This window comes from Sylvia atricapilla, chromosome 3 (assembly GCF_009819655.1).
Source record: "Sylvia atricapilla isolate bSylAtr1 chromosome 3, bSylAtr1.pri, whole genome shotgun sequence".
Taxonomy (NCBI): domain Eukaryota; kingdom Metazoa; phylum Chordata; class Aves; order Passeriformes; family Sylviidae; genus Sylvia; species Sylvia atricapilla.
This window is the reverse complement of record NC_089142.1, coordinates 51,230,895-51,253,977: the sequence shown is the minus strand read 5'-3', so window position 1 is coordinate 51,253,977 and position 23,083 is coordinate 51,230,895. Positions and strand designations below refer to the sequence as shown.

The 23,083-nt window shown below is 36.9% G+C and overlaps 1 protein-coding gene across 1 annotated transcript in view; it reads left to right on the top strand.

The window, feature by feature from the left end:
• The window catches only part of TRDN (triadin), a gene marked incomplete at its 5' end in the record, with an annotated part of 223,267 nt that overhangs the window by 130,548 nt on the left and 69,636 nt on the right, over window positions 1-23,083 (top strand). Inside the window, 4 exon segments of the mRNA XM_066315329.1 lie at window positions 2,512-2,547; window positions 5,720-5,773; window positions 17,797-17,829; window positions 19,157-19,183. Coding sequence (XP_066171426.1) covers window positions 2,512-2,547; window positions 5,720-5,773; window positions 17,797-17,829; window positions 19,157-19,183 — 150 coding nt within the window.

Genomic DNA, 23,083 nt, shown 5'->3' with positions numbered 1-23,083 from the left:
GATGGTTCACAGGAGCCCTTTAAGACCTATATATCAAATGTGTCTTCAAAATTTTCTAAGAAATTGGTTTTTTTGGAAATTCCTCTTCTTAACTAACACGAAAAAAAAAAAATACCCAAGAAGCAAGAGAACATATCGTTGTTATTTTTAAGAAAAAGACATAAGAAATATTTAAATCTGATTTCATATAAGTTACGCTCCCAGCCATACTCCCATAGTTTAAAAGTTAAACCCTAGACGTGTGCAAAGTAAAAATTAATGACACAAATTTCTCATTGTCTCAAATGGCACCAGTATAATTCATTGGTCAATTCATTTTTGGTGTTGTTTTCCATTGAGTTTATAAGTTATGTGTTAGTTGTGTCTTATGGCAGGTAACCATATTTAGGGACCTCAAAAGTCCTGGTCAGTTTTCCCTCCTTCAGTAAGATCTACCAGTTGTTCATTTCTTTGCAAATAGGTCATTTATCTCATTGAAGTGTGTAGATGTAAATGCTATATACCTTCAAAAGTATTTCCATGGTTCAAGATGCTACACAATCTCCTCTGGGAAATTTTCTGTAAATCACTCCAGCCTGGTTGGATAAATATGGCTTTAGAAATCAAATATGAGACACTCTGTCTTGAAAAGAATATCCTAATACTATTTACTTTTTTATATTAATATGTGCTATTGAAATCAATTACTAATAATTTATCTGCACTTTAAAGACAAAACAAGCAAAAAATACAAAAATCCCCCAAATGATAAGATTTTCTTACTGGAAAAAAAAATCCAGCTATTTAATATATTTGTTATATGTTATATATTTCAGATGATGGGAAAACACATTCATTCTTTCAAAATAAATTATAGGTTTAAAATATATGAAAGGATATTGCCCTAATAAATGGTAACTTTATGAAAAAAGGAAATAAAGAACTTGAGGGCTTTATTTAGATCCAGTCTGTTATTGTAAATGAGCTGTCAATTTATTTATTTTTTTATAACCTCCAGCAATGGAAGATTATTGTGATAAATGATTCATATCATTGCAGTATATACCTTTCAAAATTTCCATATCTGGCAACTAATAGGCACTTCTTGAAGGCTTCAATAGGCTCCTTAGCCAGATAACATGGCTGGAAGCTGCTTCATGATTAATTTCATCTAAATGTGGTAATTATCATACTTTGAAGTAATGCCTGCAGAACATGCTTTCACAGAGAGTTAGTGGAAGAAGAGGATTAACCCAGAAATATTTCAGTTCAGTATATCACCCAAGTAGAAATACATTTTCTTCCAAATTTTTCAAGATTATTAGACTACTTGGCAGTCATTCGCATTACCATATCTCATGTCAACTTCTCCACAGCAATTTAGAAAGCAACGCAGAAAGAAGCAACTTTGTATTATTAGCAGTAATGGGATAGTCTTGGGTTTGCAAGCAATTTAATTTGACAGTTTCTGCCCTAAAGTATTTTTTATATTAGTGTTTAAGAGCACAATTCATCTATGATTCATATATGTTGTGGACATAAGCATTATCCTGCCTATATTCCAGGGACACTATAGCTTATTAGAGAGGATGTTAATTTCCTCATAACCATCCAGAGGAGTACCTTCTACCACTGCTCTATGCATGCCTTTGCTCCTGTCTCACAGGATCCCCATGAATAATTTCTTGGTTTTACAGGTGACAGTAGTGAAAAAGATATGTGAAGCAGCAAGAATGTTGATTTTATACTTGGTTAAAAGCTGTGAGGGAGAATCATAATGGAGAGAGAAGTTAACTCTGAGTTTTTCTGCACACTTGTATCACCTCAGTAAAAACTTCAAATCTCTCATCCATCAGAAAAAAAAAAAAAAAAAAAAAAAAAAAAAAAAAAAAAAAAAGTCCTGCAAAAAAAGTTGCACAAAAATCCTAGCTTAAATGAAAGTGAGACTGAACAGTCTAGTTAAGACTTTCTTGTAGATTGCCTGGCCATGCTGCATTGTGATTCACCTAAGTCATTTCAGTTTTATTCAAGTCAACCAGGGATGAATTTGCTTGCTCTTACATGGACCAGAAGTAGAGCTGAGTTTTCCCAGTTCAAAAGGTGTTAGGCAGAAAATCTGATATAGACCTCAGATGTGTGATTGCCAACAGCTGCAGGAAGAGAAAGCCTTTCATTGTGTCTGTGTTCTTAGGCCACCAGCACATCCTCCCTTGCATTTCTGCAGCCTGACAGGGTGCACACAGTGAGTAACTATAGTTCAGCCACTGCATGTGAGCCATGGTAACTCGATCACATCTCAAACCCCACCTATTCCCACACCAGAGTTAAAGAGTGTTCAGGGTCACATAAGCTTTCCCATATTTACTCAGGGTTAAATCAGTGTCACTGTACCATGAGGCAAACAGAAGTGGAATGAATCACTGTGCCACTCCGATGCACTTCATAGCAAATAAGCTATTTCGCCTCTAAAGCTTTTTGTCTACCTTGATCCTTACTATGTTTTTATGCATATGTGTTTATTTTCTCTTACAGATAAAAAAGAAGCTGCTGCGTCCAAAGAACTCAAAAGTAAGAAACTACTATCTTCTTTACATGCCATGCAGTTTCAAAAATTGCATTTCATTAATCAAAAAATAATAGTGAGTTGTTGAAAATACAAAGAAAAAAGTAGCTACACCATTTATAATTGAAAAATTACATGTTTAGACTTCAGCTGCCTCCTACTTTCTAAATCCATTCTTATACTACTTCTAATTGCACACTAGTCTTTCTGACTGATAGTTTTGCTTTTCCCTCTTTCCTATCACTGTCTTCAAAAACAGAGGTATCATAGGGGAGGAAATGTCAAATTGAGGTCTCAGCTGAATGTGATCACAGTGGCAGCAACTTACATAAATAGTCTGGGAAGGCTCAGAGTTCAGCACACTGAGGAAGCATGTCTAGGTAGCTCTGGTTCCAACAGAGAAACTTCTGTGGCTGAAGGGAGATAGGACTTGTGGTCTGAAAAAATAGCCAAAAAAATGCTCTGAGAACATAGTATCATTTAAAAGGGAAAGAGCCATGTCTTACTTTTCTGCAAATTTGCAAGTGTCAGTGCCTCAACACAGTAAGACAGTAGCTTTGGTAAGATTTCATTCTGTTCTGAAAGTACAGTATCTAAGAAAAATTAGGAAAAATTTGAGGCTTCAAAATCTGGTTCAAATTCACAATTAAAGAGTGCACTGACTTTCATTTCAATGTATGAACTTTCATGACTTCTACAGTAGAACAATCTCCTGCCATCCTCAGTTTTGCAGCAATTTATTTGAATATTTCTTTTGGGAATGAAAAAAAAAAGCATATAATTGGGTTCTTCTGCATTTTTTTCAGAAATATCTAACAAAACATTTCACAGACTTACTCTACAAGTAATGTCCTGTTAGTGAAATAAGTACCTGTTTTCAAGCAGGTCTTAAAGGACTTATTAATTTGTACACATAATTCCTCAGAGCAGCATTTAAATGCCTAAAAGGGACTACAACAGAGCTGGAGAGGGACTTCTCACAGGGTTATGCAATTACAGGACAAGAGGTAATGGCTTTAAACTGGCAGTAGGTTTAGACTGGATATTAGGAAGAAATTCTTTATTGTGACAATGGTGAGGTGCTGGAACAGGTTACACAGAGAACTGTGGATGTCTCCTCCCTGGAAGTGCTCAAGGCCAGGCTGGAGGGAGCTTTAAGCAACCTGGTCTCATGGAAGCTGTCCCTGGCTGGTAGAGGGATTGGAACAAGATGATCTTTAAGATCCCTTCCAACCCAAACTATTCTCTGATTCCTTTCATGGGAGAATTTTGCAGTAGCTGTCACAGCAAAACTTCCCATCACCATCACATGAGTGAAGTGTGCAAAGTGAAATTTCCAGCTGAAAGTAGTTCATGCAGAATCATTAGCACTTAAATAATTTGTGAATAACAAACTGAAAATGGTATGCTTGCAAAAGCCAGTTCAAATTTTGGGCATTTTTGTTTCAATGCTACTACAAAAAGTTATATAAAAATAAATAAATTACAGGAAATTTTATTCAAACATATCCTTAATTTGATTTTTTCTCAAAATTATTTTAGTTGCTCAGATATTAAGTATTTAAAATCAAAATCTTAGTATAACAGAAAAAATCCTAACTTTGTTTTAACAGATGTTATGAAAAAAAGTTTGAAAAAATTCACTGTCAAGCATACTCTAGTTGAGAGCTCAGAAGGGGATAAATGAGAGTCCTGCTATTTTGTATTAGGTATATTTGACACTTACAGAACATTTGTGTTGGATCTCTTACTTCTGCAAAAACAGGCACTCAGAAAAGTGATGCTAAGTAAATTCTTCAAGGTCTTCTACAAATTTCCTTAAGGAGGGGTGAGCATCCCAAATAATTATAATGCTGTGATAATAACTAAGTTAGGATATAATTATCAACTGTGGGCTTTTAAACGGATGGAAATAAAGCAATAGCACACATGCAAACTATATTTTGTTTTCATTCCATTTCACAAGACAGTCTGATGCATCTTTTATTCACTTCTCAAAAGACTGGAGGGGAAGGACTCAAAATTACATTCCCAATTTAGCCATGTTCTTTTTCATTGTAATAATACAGTGACAGATGTGAAGGATTAACTAACATTTTTTGGCATTCTGTAATTCAGCTTGTGATCAAAATGATTAGTTATTTCCTCTCAAGATATGAAAACGAGAATTTTAATTTAAAGAACCTTCTAGCTGATACAAAAAATCGTTTATGACCCATTGGTGGAGTTTAGCCTATGGATATTGTTAAACTATTGTGGTTTAAGTGCAGATTGTTTTTGTAGTTCCTGAGGATAAAAGCAATTGGCTAAATGATAATAAAGAGTAAACAAATCTAGTAGGTTACTTAGGTTCTTCTACATGTGGCTGAGATTCCCCAAATCCACTTGGAGATGCACATATAATTCATCATTAGGACTTTCATTCCACAAGGACATGCTGTAGAAGCAAAGACAGTATAATGACAAATGCTTCATGAGAAGACCAAGAACAGTTAAATGGCCAGAGAGGGCATGTTTCTCTGCTAGGAGAATACAGCAATTGCTCTTTCAGTTGCAGGATCAAACATGAAGATGTTCTCCTCATGTTCCTCCATTCTTCAGGATGGAGAGAGATTCCTGGTACAGCCAAGTCGATGGATGTACTTTGCAAAAGCAGCCCAATTTCAGCTCTTTTAACCAGGGCTAGTTTCAGATAAGGGAAAAGGGTACCACTGTGAATAGCTATGGGATCCCCTGACATACCACTGCTGAATTCACAAGAGTGAAGCCTCAACAGCTGCCAGAGGCTGTTTCAGGACCTTCTGCTCAAAGCTGCAAGATCAGATGCAGAGGCTCCCAGCACACAGCTGCTGCCTGAGGGGCAAGGCCATGCTGAAACCCCCACATGCCTTCTCTCCTCTATTTTGCCAATAGATACTGAACTAGTAAGCAGAAAAAGCTGAAAGAAGGGATTCAGTGCCTAACAACCAGAGCTTAGTAGCCCTTCAGCTGGTTATTCTGTTGTTGCCTCTGAGTTTATTGAAGACAACTCAGCCCTTCTCCCTTTGGGTAATCTCTTTGTTTAACTCTTCAGTTAGAAACCTCTAACAGACTTCCTCACTGGAAGCCTTTTCTCAGATTTCTGTGAGCTTTTAAAAATATAATGCTTTGTAATAAACGGTTTAATTTTTTTTTAAGAGCCAGCAAAAGCTCCTGCAGCCAACCCATCCATCAAAAAAGCAGCAGCACCAGGTAAAGGAGATAGATGTTTGCATGCCGTGTATTTCTTGTTCTCTTGAGCCAGTTTATTGAATCATAGCACCATCTGCTGGATTACACATAAATCAGTGAGTTTTGTTAGTTGTTGGGGTGGGCTTTTTGCCTGTTTTGCTCAAATCATTGTGATAATTTGTATGGGAAATATTTGCTAAGAAAAAAGTATTTAGCACTGATTTTTAGCATCATGTTTGTGTCTTGTCCTCCCATGGCAGCTATGAGGCTCCATATTGGGCCAATCTCCAGGGCTTGAGATCAAAAAGAACAATCTGAATGTAAAGTCTGATTTTAAAAGCAATATTTACAGAAACTAGTTTCCATGTGAAGCTACATTTGAGCCCTTTGAGAAGAGGATCTGATATTTCAAAGTGCTGATATCACAGTAGGCTGTCAAAATGCAGTTCTTAGATAATCATAAATATGCACTTAAAAGACAAGCAAACTTTTTTTTAAACAAATAATGGCACAAATTCTTATCTGAATTTAGTTTGGATTGCAAAAATATAATTATTTTTATTTATTTATTATCTCATCTGCTTCACAGCCATCTTCAAAAGTGCCACATCTCGTTTCTACTTAATTAAATAAAACTCAATATAATGAGTAACAACCTAAATAGTCGTTATATTTGTAGTTCAACTACATTTTATATTAACTATCAAAAGCCCCTCAGGAATTCCCATATGAAAATTTGGAGAGTATAAAACCACAATATTGTTGTAATCTAAAGCAGGATATCTGGTGTAGCACCATACTGTGTGCTATTGAGCTGTGCCTGGTGCTGGCATCCCAGCAGTGGCCAGCCCACACTTTTTCTGCTGCTTCTTGCCTCCAGCTGATCCCTCTGTATGAATCTGAGGGTTTTTTTGATTTTTCTCTTTAAGGTTGTTTTGTGTCTATCTTTCTCTAATTCATACCACTTCAGTAGTCTATCTCAGAGCTCTGCTCCACTGAAAAAGGGAATGATAACTTCCATCAGTAGGGGTGGTTGGGAATTGGTCAAGAATCAGTGCAAGCCAGGAACACCTGCAGTTGTGTCTCTCACAGAAGGACTCATAGCCTGGAGTCACAGTGGGTGTGGGCTATTGCAGTCCATATTACCTGGCTGGACAATGCACTGTGTGAAACTGGCCTTGGAAGCACCATTTCCTCACCAGTGCTCCCCATCTCTGCCTGCTGTATTTGCTTGACACCATCTGCTAACACAAGTAACAGTGTAAATCACACCATTGCCATGGCTTAGAGCTGAAAGCTGTGTGTGTGGCAGGGCCTTCAGCCTGGATCATTTCAGCAAGTCTGGCTCCACAAACATTTATATTCATGTCACTGATAATTTCTTAAAGCAGCTTTGTTGCCAAAGTGTGTTGTATAGCTAGACCCTTAGAAGTCTCAACAGTACTCTGTCGAAATTCTTATGTTAGAACCATATGCTTATAATTAATTCATTCCACCTGCTTGCATCCAATATTTGTGTTCATGTTTGAAAAGTATTCCAATGAGTCTGCTTGTTGACAAGAATGGTGATGACAGTGTTCTGCTTAAGATAAAGAAAGGGGGAAAACTGGCATGGCTTCTTACAGAAAAATATTTTTTTTTCTGTTCTGACACACTTCTAAACATCTAGTTTGCCTAAAAAAATATAAAGAGCAGTTCTACATTTTAGCTTCCCCTCCAGTTCTCTGAAAATTAATTCACCGCCAGAATAACTCACCATAGCAAAATATTAAATATGCTTGTTTGGCAACATCATAAGTAGTGTTGCCTATTAGCACAGTAAATTAAATACATTATCCAATTTCATTTTCTTCCACATATCTTATTACATCACAACCTGTACCCTAGAATGCCTAAAGCTCAAGGTTTACTCCTCTTAGAAGACTGAACAGACTGAGAGCACAGCTGGTCATCTCACAGTGCATCTACATCACATATGTTCCTGATCTTAATGTCACTGGTTGAGAAATCCCTGCCTAATTCAACATGCACTATTTTTACCTCTCTATATGTATCTGTATTAAAAAAAAAAAAAAAAAAAAAAAAAAAAAAAAAAAGCAAAGAAAGTGAATATGGAGTTTAGAAGTCTAAGAAAGCTTCTGGATATGCAAGCTGACAGTTGCTCTAGGAAACCAGCCTCAATAAATTTCCATTACTTAATTTTAAAAGCAGATATTTTCAAACATCTCCAGGTTTCTCTACCTGGAAAAATCACCTCTCTGGCAATCATCAGAAACTGGACTTGAGATCCCAGTATTTGCCTGTAAAGCAAAATAGTTTCATAGATATATGCAAGTGATGCTGTTCTAAAGGGAGAAATCAGAGTTGAAGATGTTCTGCTACATGTCTTCCTCCGTTACCCTGTTTTACGTTGTTCTCATTCTAGATACTGCAGCCATTCCATCTTTTTTCTGCACAGTGCATTGTGCACTCCAGCTGTGCCAGCAGAACAGGTCTGAGAGTGACCTGCCCTTACAAAATATCAGTCTGTCCTTTTGCCCTGAGGAGTGGCACAGATTTCTTTCACAGGATTTCCTCAGGGACCCCTTGTGTGCTGGGCCCAGAAGGCTCTCCCTGAAGGGTTTCTCAGACCCAAGGGTGTAGGTGGTGAGGAGCTGCCACATCCTGACACCCTTTGTCAGGAAAGGGGGCTAGGAGGGAAATCTCCCTCTTATTCCCATCCCTTTGGAGCTTTGCACCTCAATCATTATCATGGCCTGAGCTGCAGCTAATTCTGCCAGGTGAATGTTCCAGCTCTTGGTGAGGCAGAGACATCACACCTCAGTTTACTAACTTGGTCTGTTTTGTCACTGTGGGAAAAGCAAGTGCATGGATCTGCAGGACAAGAGAGAGAGCACAGACCATGCTGAGAGCATTTCCAGATAAATTAGCAGGAGGGTGACTGCATTCCCCTGCAGGCAGAGAGGAACCTCAATGCCACTAACTTCAAGCACTCCTGTAGCTAGGGAGACTCATCTGAGAGTCCCTCTCAGGAGATGGCCTCACTTCGTAGGCAAGACTCCTGCACCTTCTCTAAGCACCAGTGACAGCATTATCCACTGATAATTTGCCTGATTTAAAAACCAGTTCTAACACTTTTCAACACCGCAAAAATCAAATCCTAATTGCTGCTTAAAATTTCCCTGGAATGGTCTTGAAATTTTAAATTTCAATTTACAGTATGATTAACAGATTTTGTACTGTCACTTAATGGCCTAATTAGTGGCTTTTAATGCCTAATTTTCCCCATCTTCTTCTGAACACAAATGCAAAAAAAAATAAAAAAAGCTATTCGTCACTGACTTTAGGTTCATAACAGAAACTCTTTTTGAGTACATTTTCTTCCTTGAATACCAATAAAATTTAGTCTGGATACAGAAAGAATAAAATAAGTATGACAGACAATAGCTAATTTTAAGTGCTCAGATGTCAGCTGCATCCAATCTCTCAAACTGCCTGCCAGTTGTACTAGAACTATTATTACTTTATTATGCCACCAATCTTTCCACTGTTTATAAGAAGCAGAAAGAGGACATTTCTGTGAAATTATATAGGAAATGGGTTCACGGAGTAAGTACAGAATATTAGAATGCAGTCTATACTGAAAAATTTGGTTAGAGGATGGGTTGTATAGGTTCAGATCACTGTCTAAAGCAGGAGGAGCTACTGGTTTTACTGGTAATGGGCACTATTTACTTAGCAAGGAAGTTATTTTAATTCTTGGTTCAAGATACATGATTGTAACTGTAAAATGGCAGCAGGAAAGCTATTGCCATAAGGTTTAAGGAATAACCAGTTTTAGTCAACATAAAAGGAAAAAAATCCAAGAAGTTTATGGCACAGTATGTATGTTTGAAACGAAGAAAATATTTATCAAGGAGCTGGATTACTGATTATCTTTTAATTATCACCCATAGGACACAAATATATAAAAAACTTAAACCATATGTTACAGAAGATTAATAAAATTCAGTATTTCTATTGAATAATTTAGCAACACAATGGGACAGAAAAACTTATGGATTATTTGTCAGGTTTCTCAGATTCAGGTCCCAAGTCATACACCAGGGATGTATTTTACTCACAGCATCACACCCTCTGCATCATTCATCAGACTAGATGTTCTCATCTTGTGTAGACATGTGTAGTCAGTCCAAAAGGAGAGACTTCAAAAATCTAGGTCAAGTTTGTTACACATCCCCTGTAAGTACCTTTAGAGACAGGAAATGGGCCTGTCTCTCTCACTTCACAGGGACATAGTAAAGTTTTCAGTCCTCCATTCTCCTCTGGATCTTATGTCTGTGTGCCTCTGTGTGCCCTGAAATTTCTCTTTATAAGGAGCCACTGTAACTGGTGAAAGCATCTCTGCATGTATTTCTGTCGTACTGCTGTTCCCAAGAAAATTATTCTGTTAGCTGGAGTAAACAGTTCAATTTTCTGTTCCCTGAAGTTAACTCTCAGACTTTTTCAGAGCATAAGCACAGCCATTCCCAGGGTTTATATTCTGGGTTTACAGTCTATCTCTTTGGGGACAAATGCTAGAAGTAACTCAATGAATGCAGTTGAAGCCTTGCAGTTTATTTCTATACAAAATAAATCTTCGCTCAGATAGCAGGTGTTTTTGCAGCAGGAAAAAAATAATGAAGCCTGACCCATATTAATATTGCTGCTCAGGGTCTTTACATTTAGATACAGGATCGTTCCGTAGTCCTTCTGAATCACCAAAGCTTTCTTTTCAGTCCATTTTAGCATAATTCTTCCTCTGTTCCACCTTAGCTCTTGAACAAATTAGGTATGATAACTTCTCTGACTTGGTAATTTTCTTCTTGATTTCAATGGGCTGGTTCCAGGCTTGCCTGTTTTTGCACAGTAGCTGGAAATTATCTGATCTCAATCCCCAGCAATATGCTGAAGGACAAGAGAAACTGGGTCTTGGTCCTCGATTGTTTGCCCCAGGGTGCTTTCCCTAGGCTTTAGTGAAGCCTCAGAGCTGACTCTGCTCCTGGTGTGCCAGGAATGCATTGTCCCCTCAGCAGCTAAAGCCCTGCTTCTGGTGTAGTAGCCCATCACTCAGCCACTTAATATCTGCAGGAATCTATTATATGGATGGAGATGTATTCCACAAATCATTTCAACCCACTGACATTTTCATCCCAGTTGAAGTCTGAGAAAATACTACAGAACATGATGTCTTAAATTGTCCACAGGATTATGTAAGGTGAGCCATTATCTGACTCTGAATGGGAAAAGAAAAAATGAATTTTTTTCTTATGTCACAATAGATGATGCCCTGAAAGGAGAATTTTCTGATGTTAGAAGATTTTACTTTACAACCATAAATTCTTTACATATAGGATTTATTTAAATAGAGCATGAAATAGCTTATTTTACAGTAAGCTTTCTAATCTGAAATCCAGTTTTTATTTACCAATTTTTTTTAATTTTTTTGAGTAATTGGCCTAAAAACTTGATATTTTTATTACTTTTGCTAGGATGTTGAAATTCCCAGTCTCATAGCTTGGCACATTATTTTGCGTTTGTACTTTCCTTAGAGTACTCTCTGTTTCAGGATAATGTAGAGTTAAAAAAATTTCTGATAGTTCCTTTTGGTTCACAGTGTGTTTGAAGACACTTGCACTGTAAATGCAGTCTTGCTTCTTTTTTTCTCACCAGATATTTGCTATGCATCAAAGTACTTCTGTATTGCTAACACAAAACACTACTTTAAAAGCAAGGCAGGGGGAGCAAGTTAACTACAAAAATTATTTTTATTCATACATTAAAGCAATGAAAATGTCAAGAAAATAGGGTCAAATTAAGTGCAGTTAAAAAATCAGAACTAAAAACATTATAGAAGTGTCCACTCTTTACAGAAAAGGCATTTTAAGGTGCTTTGTTCTGAGGCTGGCAAACTTTCATAGCCCTGCACTTGTTCAATGATTCAAGTGCACTTTTGGCTTGAATTAGGCCCAATTTCAACAAAGGATTTAACATATCTTTAACTCCATCTTGAATTCACAGAATCACAGAATCACTAGGTTGGAAGAGTCACGATCATTGAGTCAAACCCAGCCCTAATACCTCAACTAAACCATGGCACTGAGAGCCACATCCAGTCTTCTTTGAAACACATCCAGGGATGGTGCCTCCGCACCTCCCCAGGCAGACCATTCCAGTACTTTATCACCCTTTCTGTAAAAAACATTTTCCTAATATCCGACCTATATTTCCTTTGGCTCAATTTAAGACTGTGACCTCTCATTCTGTCAGTTGCTGCCTGGAGAAAGAGATGAACCCTCACCTGATTACAGCCACCCTTCAGGGAGTTGTAGAGAATAAGGTCACCTCTGAGTCTCCTTTCCTCCAGGCTAAACAATCCCAGCTCCCTCAGTTGTTCCTCACAGGGTTTGTGTTCCTAGCCTCTCACCAGCCTCGTTGCCTCCTCTGGATGTCCTCATGGGTCTCAATGTCTTTCCTAAACTGAGGGGCCAGAACTGGACACAGGACACGAGGTGTGAACCTCAGCAGTGCCCAGTGCAGGGGAAGAATGACCCCCCTGCTCCTACTGGACACCATTCCTGATCCAGACCAGGAGCCATTGGCCTCCTTGGCCACCTGGGCACACTGCTGGCTCCTGTTCAGCTGCTGTCACCAGAACCCCCAGCTCCCTTTCAACCTGGGCACTGTCCAGCCACACCATCCCCAGCCTGTAACATTGCAGGGGGTTATTGTGGCCAAAATGCAGGACTTGGCACTTGGAATTATAAAACTTCATCCTATTGTACTCTGCCCATCCATCCAACCATTCCAGGTCTCTCTGCAGAGCCCTCCTCCCTTCCAACATATCAACACACACTCCCAGCTTAGTGTTGTCTGCAGCTTTACTTATAAAAGACTCAATACCCTCATCCATGTCCTCAATAACAATATTGAACAGAGCTGGCCCCAGCACAGAGCCCTGAGGGACACCCCTGGTGACTGTCCCCAGCTGGATGCAGCACTGTTCACCACCACTCTCTGGGCCCAGCCATGCAGCCAGTTCCTAACCCAGCAAAGAGTGCTCCTGTCCAAGCCCTGGGCTGCTTTTCCAGGAGTGTGCTGTGGGAGACAGTGTCAAAGGCTTTGCTGAAGCCCAGACAGACAACATCCACAGCCTTTCCTGCATCCACTAGGCAGGTCACATAGCAAAGCATTCAAGGGCATACTTAAACTTTGTTGAATCGAGACTATCACATACACTACAGATATAATCCTCTTTCCAGGCATTAATGTTTTGGAAGTGGTACCAAGTTCACTTTGTGAGAATGGGAATAAATGGGTCTCATGCAGTTCATTGCAATCATTTTCGTAAAATGTCACTTGATTTGCAGGGGAAGAGTGATGTAGATTTGACTTTTCTATAGCATATATACTTATATTACATCTACAATTTATGATGGGGAGTTTTGATGCCATTGTTTTGTGCCTGTGAAGAAAAGCCTCAGACTAAATAGATGAAATTGAATGCTGTTGAATTTCATCCAGGCTTTCTTTTCTTTTCACAAAATTATTCTCAGATATTTCCCAAAAAGGTAGCAGATTTCAAACAAAGATACTGATACAGAGAACTGTCACCTGCTTTCCTTTTCTTCACAAAAATCCATCAGGAAAACTGTTTTTCCTCCCCTCAAAAGAGGATCATATATAGAGGAGTGAGTATATGTTGGTGATTTCACATTGTAAGAGGTTTCCTTGGTGTGTTCTGGAAAGAAATGTATTTGTACAGTTCATGATCTTTATAAATTAAATTGTAAAACAGCAGTGAAGTTTTCTAAAATTATCAAGAAAGTAAGGATAGCAGTGAAATATAACAGAAAACGTACTCCTTGGGAGCAGGAGAACAGGAAAAATCTAGATTGATGCGAGGCTTTCTTGTGGATTATCTCAGGTCTAACAACATGACCAAACTCATATTGCAACATTTCCCTTCAACAGAAAGAAGTAAAGGGATCTCCTCTTTATCTAAATGCTTATGTTTTCAATATTCTTCATGACAGGATATCTTGGAGAACTTTACCACTCTCTTGGTTTTAATTAACCAACAAGGTATGAGGTTCTGAGAAGTTTTATATATAGCTTATAAAACCAAGATTGCAAAACTATATAACCAAGCTAACTTTCTGCTAAGGACTCAAGTATTTAAGACACTACCTAGAATATTGTAACAGTAGGCTTAATTGAAATATTTATTGTAAAAGATATGCAGTACAGAAAGCACCATTTTTTTGAAGCTACTGAGTGAAAAAAAATGGTGTTGGTTTATTAACACATGGTGAATCCCACACAACAGCATATCCACTTGAAATGCCATTTATTTAAACTTTTCCAATCTGTGTCATTTCAAATACAATTTTTTATTTTCTTGAACCATTCTTGAACATGTACACTTGTACATGTGTGCACGTACCTATGTAAAGTATGACAGGAAATCAATTTCTCTTTCCTGTTGGGTAGCAGAGGGTCACACTCTGTGAATGTCTATTCTTGGACTAAAGATTAAAATACACCTCAGCAAATTTGCCAGCCTAGACGCTTTTCAGCACTGTTTTTGCTTTAAGTAATAATGTGGCTTAGGGAAGAGCTACAGAGGCAGGTTCGGGTTCTCTTCTGTCCCCCACCTACTCTGGATTGCCTAGGAGTATGTCACTTGTAATGAAGCAAAAACCACATTTTTATGCTTTTATGGGCATGTTATACATAACTTTGCCTGTTTTCATAAAAAAATTTGTTTAGAACATGAGAGCAAATAAAGATGGTAAAATGTCAAACTAAATCAAATCTCAATTCCATGCATGGTAGAAAAATACTAGATTATCAGCAAAACTTCCCTGAATAAAAATATGCTGTACAGCCTCATATACATGCAAAATGGTTAAATATAAAAATAATGGCAAATGCCATGGCAAATGTCTAATGTGTTTACAGCTGACAATATCCTTTCATGTGTCGTACTAGCTACATGAAAGTACAAAAAAGTCAAGAATAAGACATTGAGATCAAGCAGTGAAAACTTGTGGCGAACTGGAATGATCTAGGTCTGCAGTTTATGACTTGTGCAATGAAAGTTTCAGTTCAATCCATTCAAATATCAGGACATGAATCACCTGAAATCTCATATCATGTCAGATTTCCCAGAAATGCTTGATGTCAAATTCTATGTTATTCACTTTTTTAATTTTCTCATGGAAAAGGATTTTATTCCATATGCTTCTGGAAATCTATTATGAAAGCAGCTTTATTTGCCTTCCCTTATGTTTGCAGCTTAGGGGAAAAAAAGGTGAAATAAAGCTAAATAAATGGATTGTTTTATACTTTGCCAAAATACTTGGTAAATGTTGCTAAGATCATTCTGGTCCCTAATCTCCTGAGAGCTGAGAGGTCTTAGAATGAGAGAGAAAAATATTTTCTTCAGAACCACTAAAGACAGAATTACATTTTCTTTAGTTTCCAGGAAGCTGTCCTGAGCAATAGTAGAACAGAAACCCCCACAATACCAGTGGAAATTATAATTTCCAGAACAAGCCTTAAAATATCTGCATGAAAGCGGAGAGTCTGACGAGCACTCAGACTACACAAAACCAAAGCTGCAGATGTTGTTGTGATTAAGAGAATTTAGGCAGCCAAACTTTTGTCCTCTTAGTTTTTGTTATATTTTTCCTCCTTGACCTGTATTAGAATTGCTACCCAGGGTAGGATGCCACCAAGAAAGCACATTTATTCAGGCAATAAATGCCAACTTGCTCTCTATTTACATCACTTCTTCATATTGCTGAGAAAATCACAACCATTACTTTTTTGGTGTTTTTTGGGGTTTTTTTGATAATACAAACCTGCTCCATGATCATTTCCACTAAAATTTAATTTCTCATGTAAAATATGTCTTTTAAAAGGCTACAATATTTTTTCATATTTGTTATGTAATCAATACACTAAAATGTGCTTTATATAACTGTATTAAGATTAGATCTATGATTTCAGTCAATTAATCTTGATATTTTGAAATATACATTTTGGCTCAGAGATATTGTTTTTGAAGTTGTAATGTTATTCCATAAATCATTTGGGAGAAAAAAACCCAAAACCCTTTTTAAAAAACTTGGTTTAATGCTTTATTTTGGAAACTACATTTTTCTTAAATATGTAAAAAATGACTCTTCAAAGAGATTTAAAAACTCTCACAAAAAGGAGTATTTTATTTCAGATGGAATGGAAAAATGTGGTTTGATATAAACCTTTTTGGGGGTAGGAATATGGAGTAATTACATATTTTGTTTGAAATTTAAGTTGTGGGGTTTTTTCATATTTAAGATCAGTCTTTCACTTCAAATAATAATTATTTTCATAACTCTGCACAAAATATATTTTTTATTCATCCACTGTGCAGTCAGTATTAGCATGGATTATAAATTAATATTTAGTGGAAATATTATTCATAATCATGTTGTTGATAAATATTTAGGTTTATGTTGGCAGTTCTTGCTTCCTTTTGAATAATAAGTCACACCTATGAATAAGGTTGCTTGTAGCGAGGGTACAACATTCAGAACCACTTTGAACATGGACCTTTATGTCTTGATTCTAGAGTGGAAACTGTTTAAACATTAATGTTGCTCAACTCTATACAACAGCTTTAATACAAACATAACCTATAATAAGCCTAGAGAAAATACAGCCATCAGATACTGGTAAGCAATGAGCTTGTATTTAAAAGTATTCACTTCGAGTCCTTTGCGGTTTTGAGCACTACAATATAAGGATAATAATATAAGTTATTAGGGAGCATCCAGAGGACTGTGAAGATATTTAAGCATCTAGTGGAGAAGTCATATGAAGAGTGGATGAAATTACTCGGTTTGTTCAGCCTGGAGGAGACTGGGGTAGACCTCATTGCATTCTGCAACATCCTCATGAGGGGAAACAGAGTGGCAGACACTGATCTCTTCTCTGTGGTGACAGTGACAGGACATGAGGGACTGGCCTGAAGCTGTATCAGGAGAGGTTTAGGTTGGATATTGGGAAGGGTCTCTTCACCCAGAGGTGTTTGGGCACTGGCACAGGGTGCCCAGGGAAGTGGTCACAGCACCAAGCCTGACAGAGTTCAAGAAGCATGTAGACAATGCTTTCAAAGCACGCGGTGTGAATCCGGCGGTTATTCTGTGGAGAGACAGGAGTGGGACGCAATGATCTCTGTGAGTCCTAGAATCACAGAACATCCTCAGTTAGAACTCAATAATATCCTTTCCAACTCAGAATATTCTATGATTTGATGATCCTGTGGTATATCTTGTGATCAGTCAGCTCAGATACTCTTGAATTTAGGAAATGTTCCAGTGTGGATCCAAACTTGCACAGCACAGCTTTTCCATATGCTGTTTAAAAGCATCTGCAGACAGAAAAAGCTTAACTTTTTCTTTTTTTCTTTCTTTTTCTTTTTTCTTTTTTTTTTCCTACTGTGAATGTCAGCACTGGCTGGTAGATGTTGCTCAGTCTCTATCTGTGGCAGGCTGCCCTGCTCCTTCTGTGAGGGGGGTGGTAAGGCACATTCTTGCAGCATGGAAAGAGGAATTACAGAAACTACCAGCAAAAACTTGGTGTCCTGGAGCACGTGTAGTTAGGTTGCAGACATCCATTTAAACCACCCTGAAGCAAAACTGCAGATGTTTTAACCTACACCGTTTCTATGGTTTCCTTTTAGCACCTTATTATAAAAGATGAATCATTTGTTCTCCCTTATTAACAGCTAATCTGACCTTGTTTATCCAATGTGAAAACCACTGAAGAGAGTGATTACAAACATAAAGGCTTTATTTTGACATACTGGAAAGCAGGGAGGGACTCACTGAATTGAGAGTCCGTAGGAATGTGTCACATCCAATGGCCAATGGGAACGTGAAAAATTATTGTCTGATGCAACCAAACAAAGCATTACAAGAATTATATGCTTTACTTTCTTTTTTTTTTTTCAGAACCACACAAAAAAGAAAAAATAATGGAATCTGGTGAATATTCTCTCCTTTTTATCTTACTTTTAAACTATCCTAATATTTTAAATTGATTCTTGTCAGAAGTCAATCTTTGATACTTTTTAAAATTTATTTTTACAGGCAAAACAACAAAGAAAGAAGCTAAAGTATATGATAAGTCATTTAAAAACTGTAAGTTTGAGTCTCATTTATCTGGTTTGATTTTCAGTTGAGACAGGATTAGGTAGAGAGATTAAAAAAAATAAAGCCATGAATATAATTTTGGTGGTTTAATTAAAGTTACTTAAGCAATTGAATGCATGTGCAGCAACCATTCAGGCTTCCGGAATTGAGAGCTAATTAAATACTGAGAAGAACACAAGGGTGAAAAGTTTTTATTACAGCTTTTAAAAGGTTTGTCTTTTCAAAGAAGGCTATAGTAAGTGGATGGAGAAACAAACATATAGTACAAGATTCAGAATGTGCAGCATAAGAAAAAAATGTAGGCTGTTTAATTTATTTTTTTTAAGCCAAGCACATATGCATTTTATTGTTGCAGCAAGGTGCTCTTGTTCCTGAGTAGAATCCACTTCTCCAGTTTTTCCAGATTTGGGAGAGCATAAAGGTTTTCTCCTTTTACAGCCAAGTTTGATGACTCATTCATCAGATGACTCTATTTTCTCACATAGAAATTTGGAGCAAGAAATACCTACAGTAGACAGTCAATTTGTTGAAAAATGAATCTGTCCTTTTTTTGTAACATAAAAACCTGTCACAGCGCTTCAGAATGAAGGTGTGAATAATGAAAAAAAGAGAATTGTGGTAGTGTAATTAATTTGCATTTCGTTAATGCAATTATGAAGAATAGTAAAGAAACTAATCTGAGAAAACTTATAAAAAGGATAACTTTTGAAACTGGATCATCCTCTGTGTCAATTCTAGAAGTTTCAATAAACTGAAAATAAAAAAGAGAAAAATTCCTAGTTTCTGCAAATCACTGAAATTGTTAAAAGAAAATTTCTATTGCATACCTTCCACCTATGTTGAATATCTGCTCGTTCTGGGGCCTATTTTACTCCTTATCCCACCCTCATACTTGAAAATAGCAGAGCTCTTGAAGCTCCATATATAATTTATCTACTGGCCTTGTTTTCCACTGCTTTTAATCTGCAGGTTAATTAGTCATCTGGCATGAGACTATCTAAACAAGCAACATATGTGTGTATCAGTTTTTCTCTACATGAACTCCTGCTCTGCATAGATAGGTCGCATATTGATGAAGGGAAGAGGTGTTAGGATCAATTTTAATTTCTTTATTCATTTATGTAATTTGGTTCTGTGAATGTTTTATTTTATTTTACAGCATCTGTGGCAACTCCAAAGTCAAAAGGTGAGTAATTTGTTTTGTTTTGAAAACTGAAATAGAAAAATGCTGCTGTTAACTTTACTGTAATAAAAAAAAGCTTCTTGTGAAAAAAAACTTTTAACAGTATGACTTATTTAAAACAGCTTTTTAAGTTATAATGGTGTCCTATTTGCAGCATCTCAAAGCAGGCATCCTTTCCTCAAATTTTTCGTAGACCGGCTGTAATTCTCCAACAATATGAAACTCCGCCTCTAACCCTAACTCAAGCCATAGGACTTTTGTGATGGGCAGAAAGGAAAAGTGACCAATCTTCTACAGAAACATGACACAAAACAGTATTTCCCTGTTTGCCAGTCTAACTGCAGGACAAACCCAGTGACTGAACATTTGTTTTCCTTAAGGAGTCTGGGGAGCTTTGCAGGGAGGTTTGGTGTAACAGTTTTTGCCTACCTTTCATACATGAACTCTCGATGGCAAAAGGTAGGAGGTGTGAGAACATCAATGCTTGCTCCAAAGTTTGCTCTTTTCCACAAGGCACAGGGAATTTGGGCTGGTGAAAAAGACCAAGGACATAAATTCAAGCTGAGAAAATACAGCAAACATTCAATTGCTTCACATCAGTGTTTGGTTTTTACATATGTACAATGTAAGTTACTAGCTCCAAATTGCCTTCAAGAACATTTCAGATTTGAGTTGTAACTTAAATAAAACCAGAAAATGGAATGTCAGGTGAACTACCCTTCACTCTTAGCCCGTGTTTATTCATGTCAATGACCACCATACTTTTATTCTCTTTCAGACAAATGGGGAGAAATGTTGAAGTTCAGTCAATTAAGGATAAGTAGAAAGAGTGGGTTTCCATTATATAATATAGGAATAATTCTGTTATTTCTGATGTCAAAAGAGAAGTCTCACAACTGAAAGTGTTGGCCTCTGCCATCTTAGTTTTACAACAGGATCAACCTAATATTGAATCTGAAGTTGATCTCCAGTGTCTAAGTAATAACAACATTTTTTTTTCTGCTTTTCCTCATTAAATAAAAATGAGCTGATTTTAGCTCTAGGGTAATTGTTGGTTTCTTAATAATTTTCTTGTTAGCAAGTCATCTAAATTTAACTTTATGTTGCTAATTTTGAAACTCAAACATAGCCTGTACTCCAGGGGAAAATCATATTTATATTAAAATTTTACAGCTGTTCCTTTTGCCACTTAGTAAGAATCACAAAGGAATGCTGCTATTTTCTTCTATATTCTTTCCTGATGCAGACAAATTCTAGTAGTGTTTAATAGTAGTGGTTAGTTGTATTTAACTTTTCCCTAAGTCTGAAGAAAATCATTGCTTTTTGATCCATGTGTCTTTGTTCTACATTGTTGCTATTTATTTGTAGGTCTCACATTTTTCTGCTTCTAGTCCTAAGAGACTTAGCAGCTCTCTGAGCAGAATGTGAATTCCAATATTCAATAGATGTTGGCAAATGTAAATTTTTTAAGCATATTCATGGAAGGCAAACAGTTCTATTCAGAAATAAAAAACAAGGCTTTTGATGAAATTCTCTTATTTGGTAATTAAAAAAAAAAATTAACCTGCTGCCATAGAATGAGGTATAGGCCATTCCCACTAGCCTGTATTTCTTATGAACTATCAAACTCATACAGTTCTCTTGCACTTTCTCACAAGCCACTACAGCATGAAATTTCTTTGTTTCTCCATATAAAAGAACAGTTCCTAAACCATAACATACATTTCTTAAGTTAGTGATTTATTGATGTTTGTGATGTCATAATGAGGAGCCTCTGACCTCAGGGTTCAGTGAGCAAAATGTTTTTTGTTTCCAGTGAGAATGATTTCTTTCAGTCTTCCATCACACTGAACAAATATCTCAAAATAGCTTTAAAATCAGTGACATTTTAGAATGCATATTTTTGATGTGGATGCTAGTTATGCAATCTGACTCTTTTGGGATAAAAATATTCTGACAAATTTGATTGTAGCCTACAACTATTTAGACTGAAAAAATATTTGACTGATTTGCTCTCCTGGCCACTTTCAGCATAAAACAATATCTCCTGAATTTTCTCTCATTTGTTTCCTAAGAGCTTTTGATGGAATCAGAAAAACAATTATAAATTATATGCCCATTTTATCTACATTATGACAACTTGTCAAGAATTTTGCTGAGAAATGGCAAAATATATGTGGGAGTATTACTCCATTTATTCAATCTATTTTTTGAAACTATACTTTACTGAAAATATGGATCCCTGGTGAAGTTCTGATTTTACCTTCATGTGCATTAATTTTACTTCATATTGTTTCATGCAGGGGTTTTCGTGGGTTTGGTTTGGAACACGGAGTTGTACTTCTTTATTTTTTTTAATGCTTGCCATTCTGCGGAGGAGAAAATTATAATACATTACAACATTTATGTTACTCAAGTCATACAGCTGAAAGATCAGCTCTTCAAATAGGAAATAAAATACCTGGAACAGGATCATTTTTCACAAAGAGATCATCTTTCAGGCTGCCATTCAGAAGTGGCAAGAACTTTGAAAATGCCCATTGGAAAGGATGACATCTTGACTTACTCAAAAAACTTGTCTCCATTCTGATAGAAACAGAGACAACCAAACCTTCTGAATCTTATTCCAAACACTGACTCTACTTGGATGGGCTACCTACTTATACAGACTTTCAAAGTGACAACTATTACCTTGATGATAAAAGACCTCTCAGCATCACCAAAGTAGCTCATGCCTCTCTTCTGAAAAAGCAAAGGGAATAACAGAATGTCCTGTTTCTCCTTCCAGATACTGCTCTGCCATGTCTAGATGATGTTACTTGGCAGTTCCCAAAAATTACTGAAGCTCTGTTCTGTCTCAGCAAATTCTCTACAAGCACTTACTCACTCATGGAAGTGATGTTGCATTTCTGGATGCACTGATAGCCAGAATAGTGTTAATAGTACTGGTTGTTACAGCAGCCTCGATGTTTCTCAAGGATGGATGGTTCCTCCATGAAAACCACACTCATGGTCTACCACCACCACATACATTTGATGATATAACACTTGATTTTCTCAGAAAGCTGTACTGCTCTTCTAGCCTGCAGTTTAGTATCCAGAAAAAAATATTTTTTTTCCGTTAGTATTCTGGCTTTCAGAAATTTTACAAACCAAAACTGCTTTCATTTCAGCTAAGAAGGGTAAAAATGCTTTGAAGAAATCAATAGTTCTCCATAACTCATTTAACTTATGTCATAGCTGCTTTTGCAGTTTTAATGCTAAAAATATATTTTGAAATGCATATGGGACAGGTTTCTGGTGTCCTTTTTTGTGTGTTTCTTTCCGTATTCAAACAGGCTTATTCCTCAAGATATTGACCACTTCAGTAAGCATTTTAGGAGCATCATGATATTAATTTGCTCAGTGGCAGGGCTCAGTGCTCATCTTGGCTTGTCAGTGTCTAGTTCATGGTTAGTATAAGTAGTACTGCTGATCTGGGCCCAGGTACCATGGATGATAATAGCAGAGGCCTACAACAAATATTAAGGTTCTTTGGTTCACTTTGACTTTCTCTGTGTCCATGAACAACAATAAAAATTAGGTATTTGGATAGAAATAGAATGCTCCTTTTTTTTCTTTGAGAATCAAGTCAGATATATTTTCAACCCAGATTTTATTTTCAGGAAAATTGAAGATTACCTTCAATAAAATAAGTTCCCTGAGGTAACCGAGGTGCAGAAGTGTAATAATTCACTGTTTACATGGAGCTTGCTCACAAACACCTGCTCACATCACAAGGGAGTAATTGATGCCTGTGTGTGGGTTCCTCCCACTCAACATGAAGTAGCTCATCTATCAACACCTGACTTCTCACTGAATCTCTGATTCAGGGAATCTGGGAACAGATCATTCCTTTGGCCC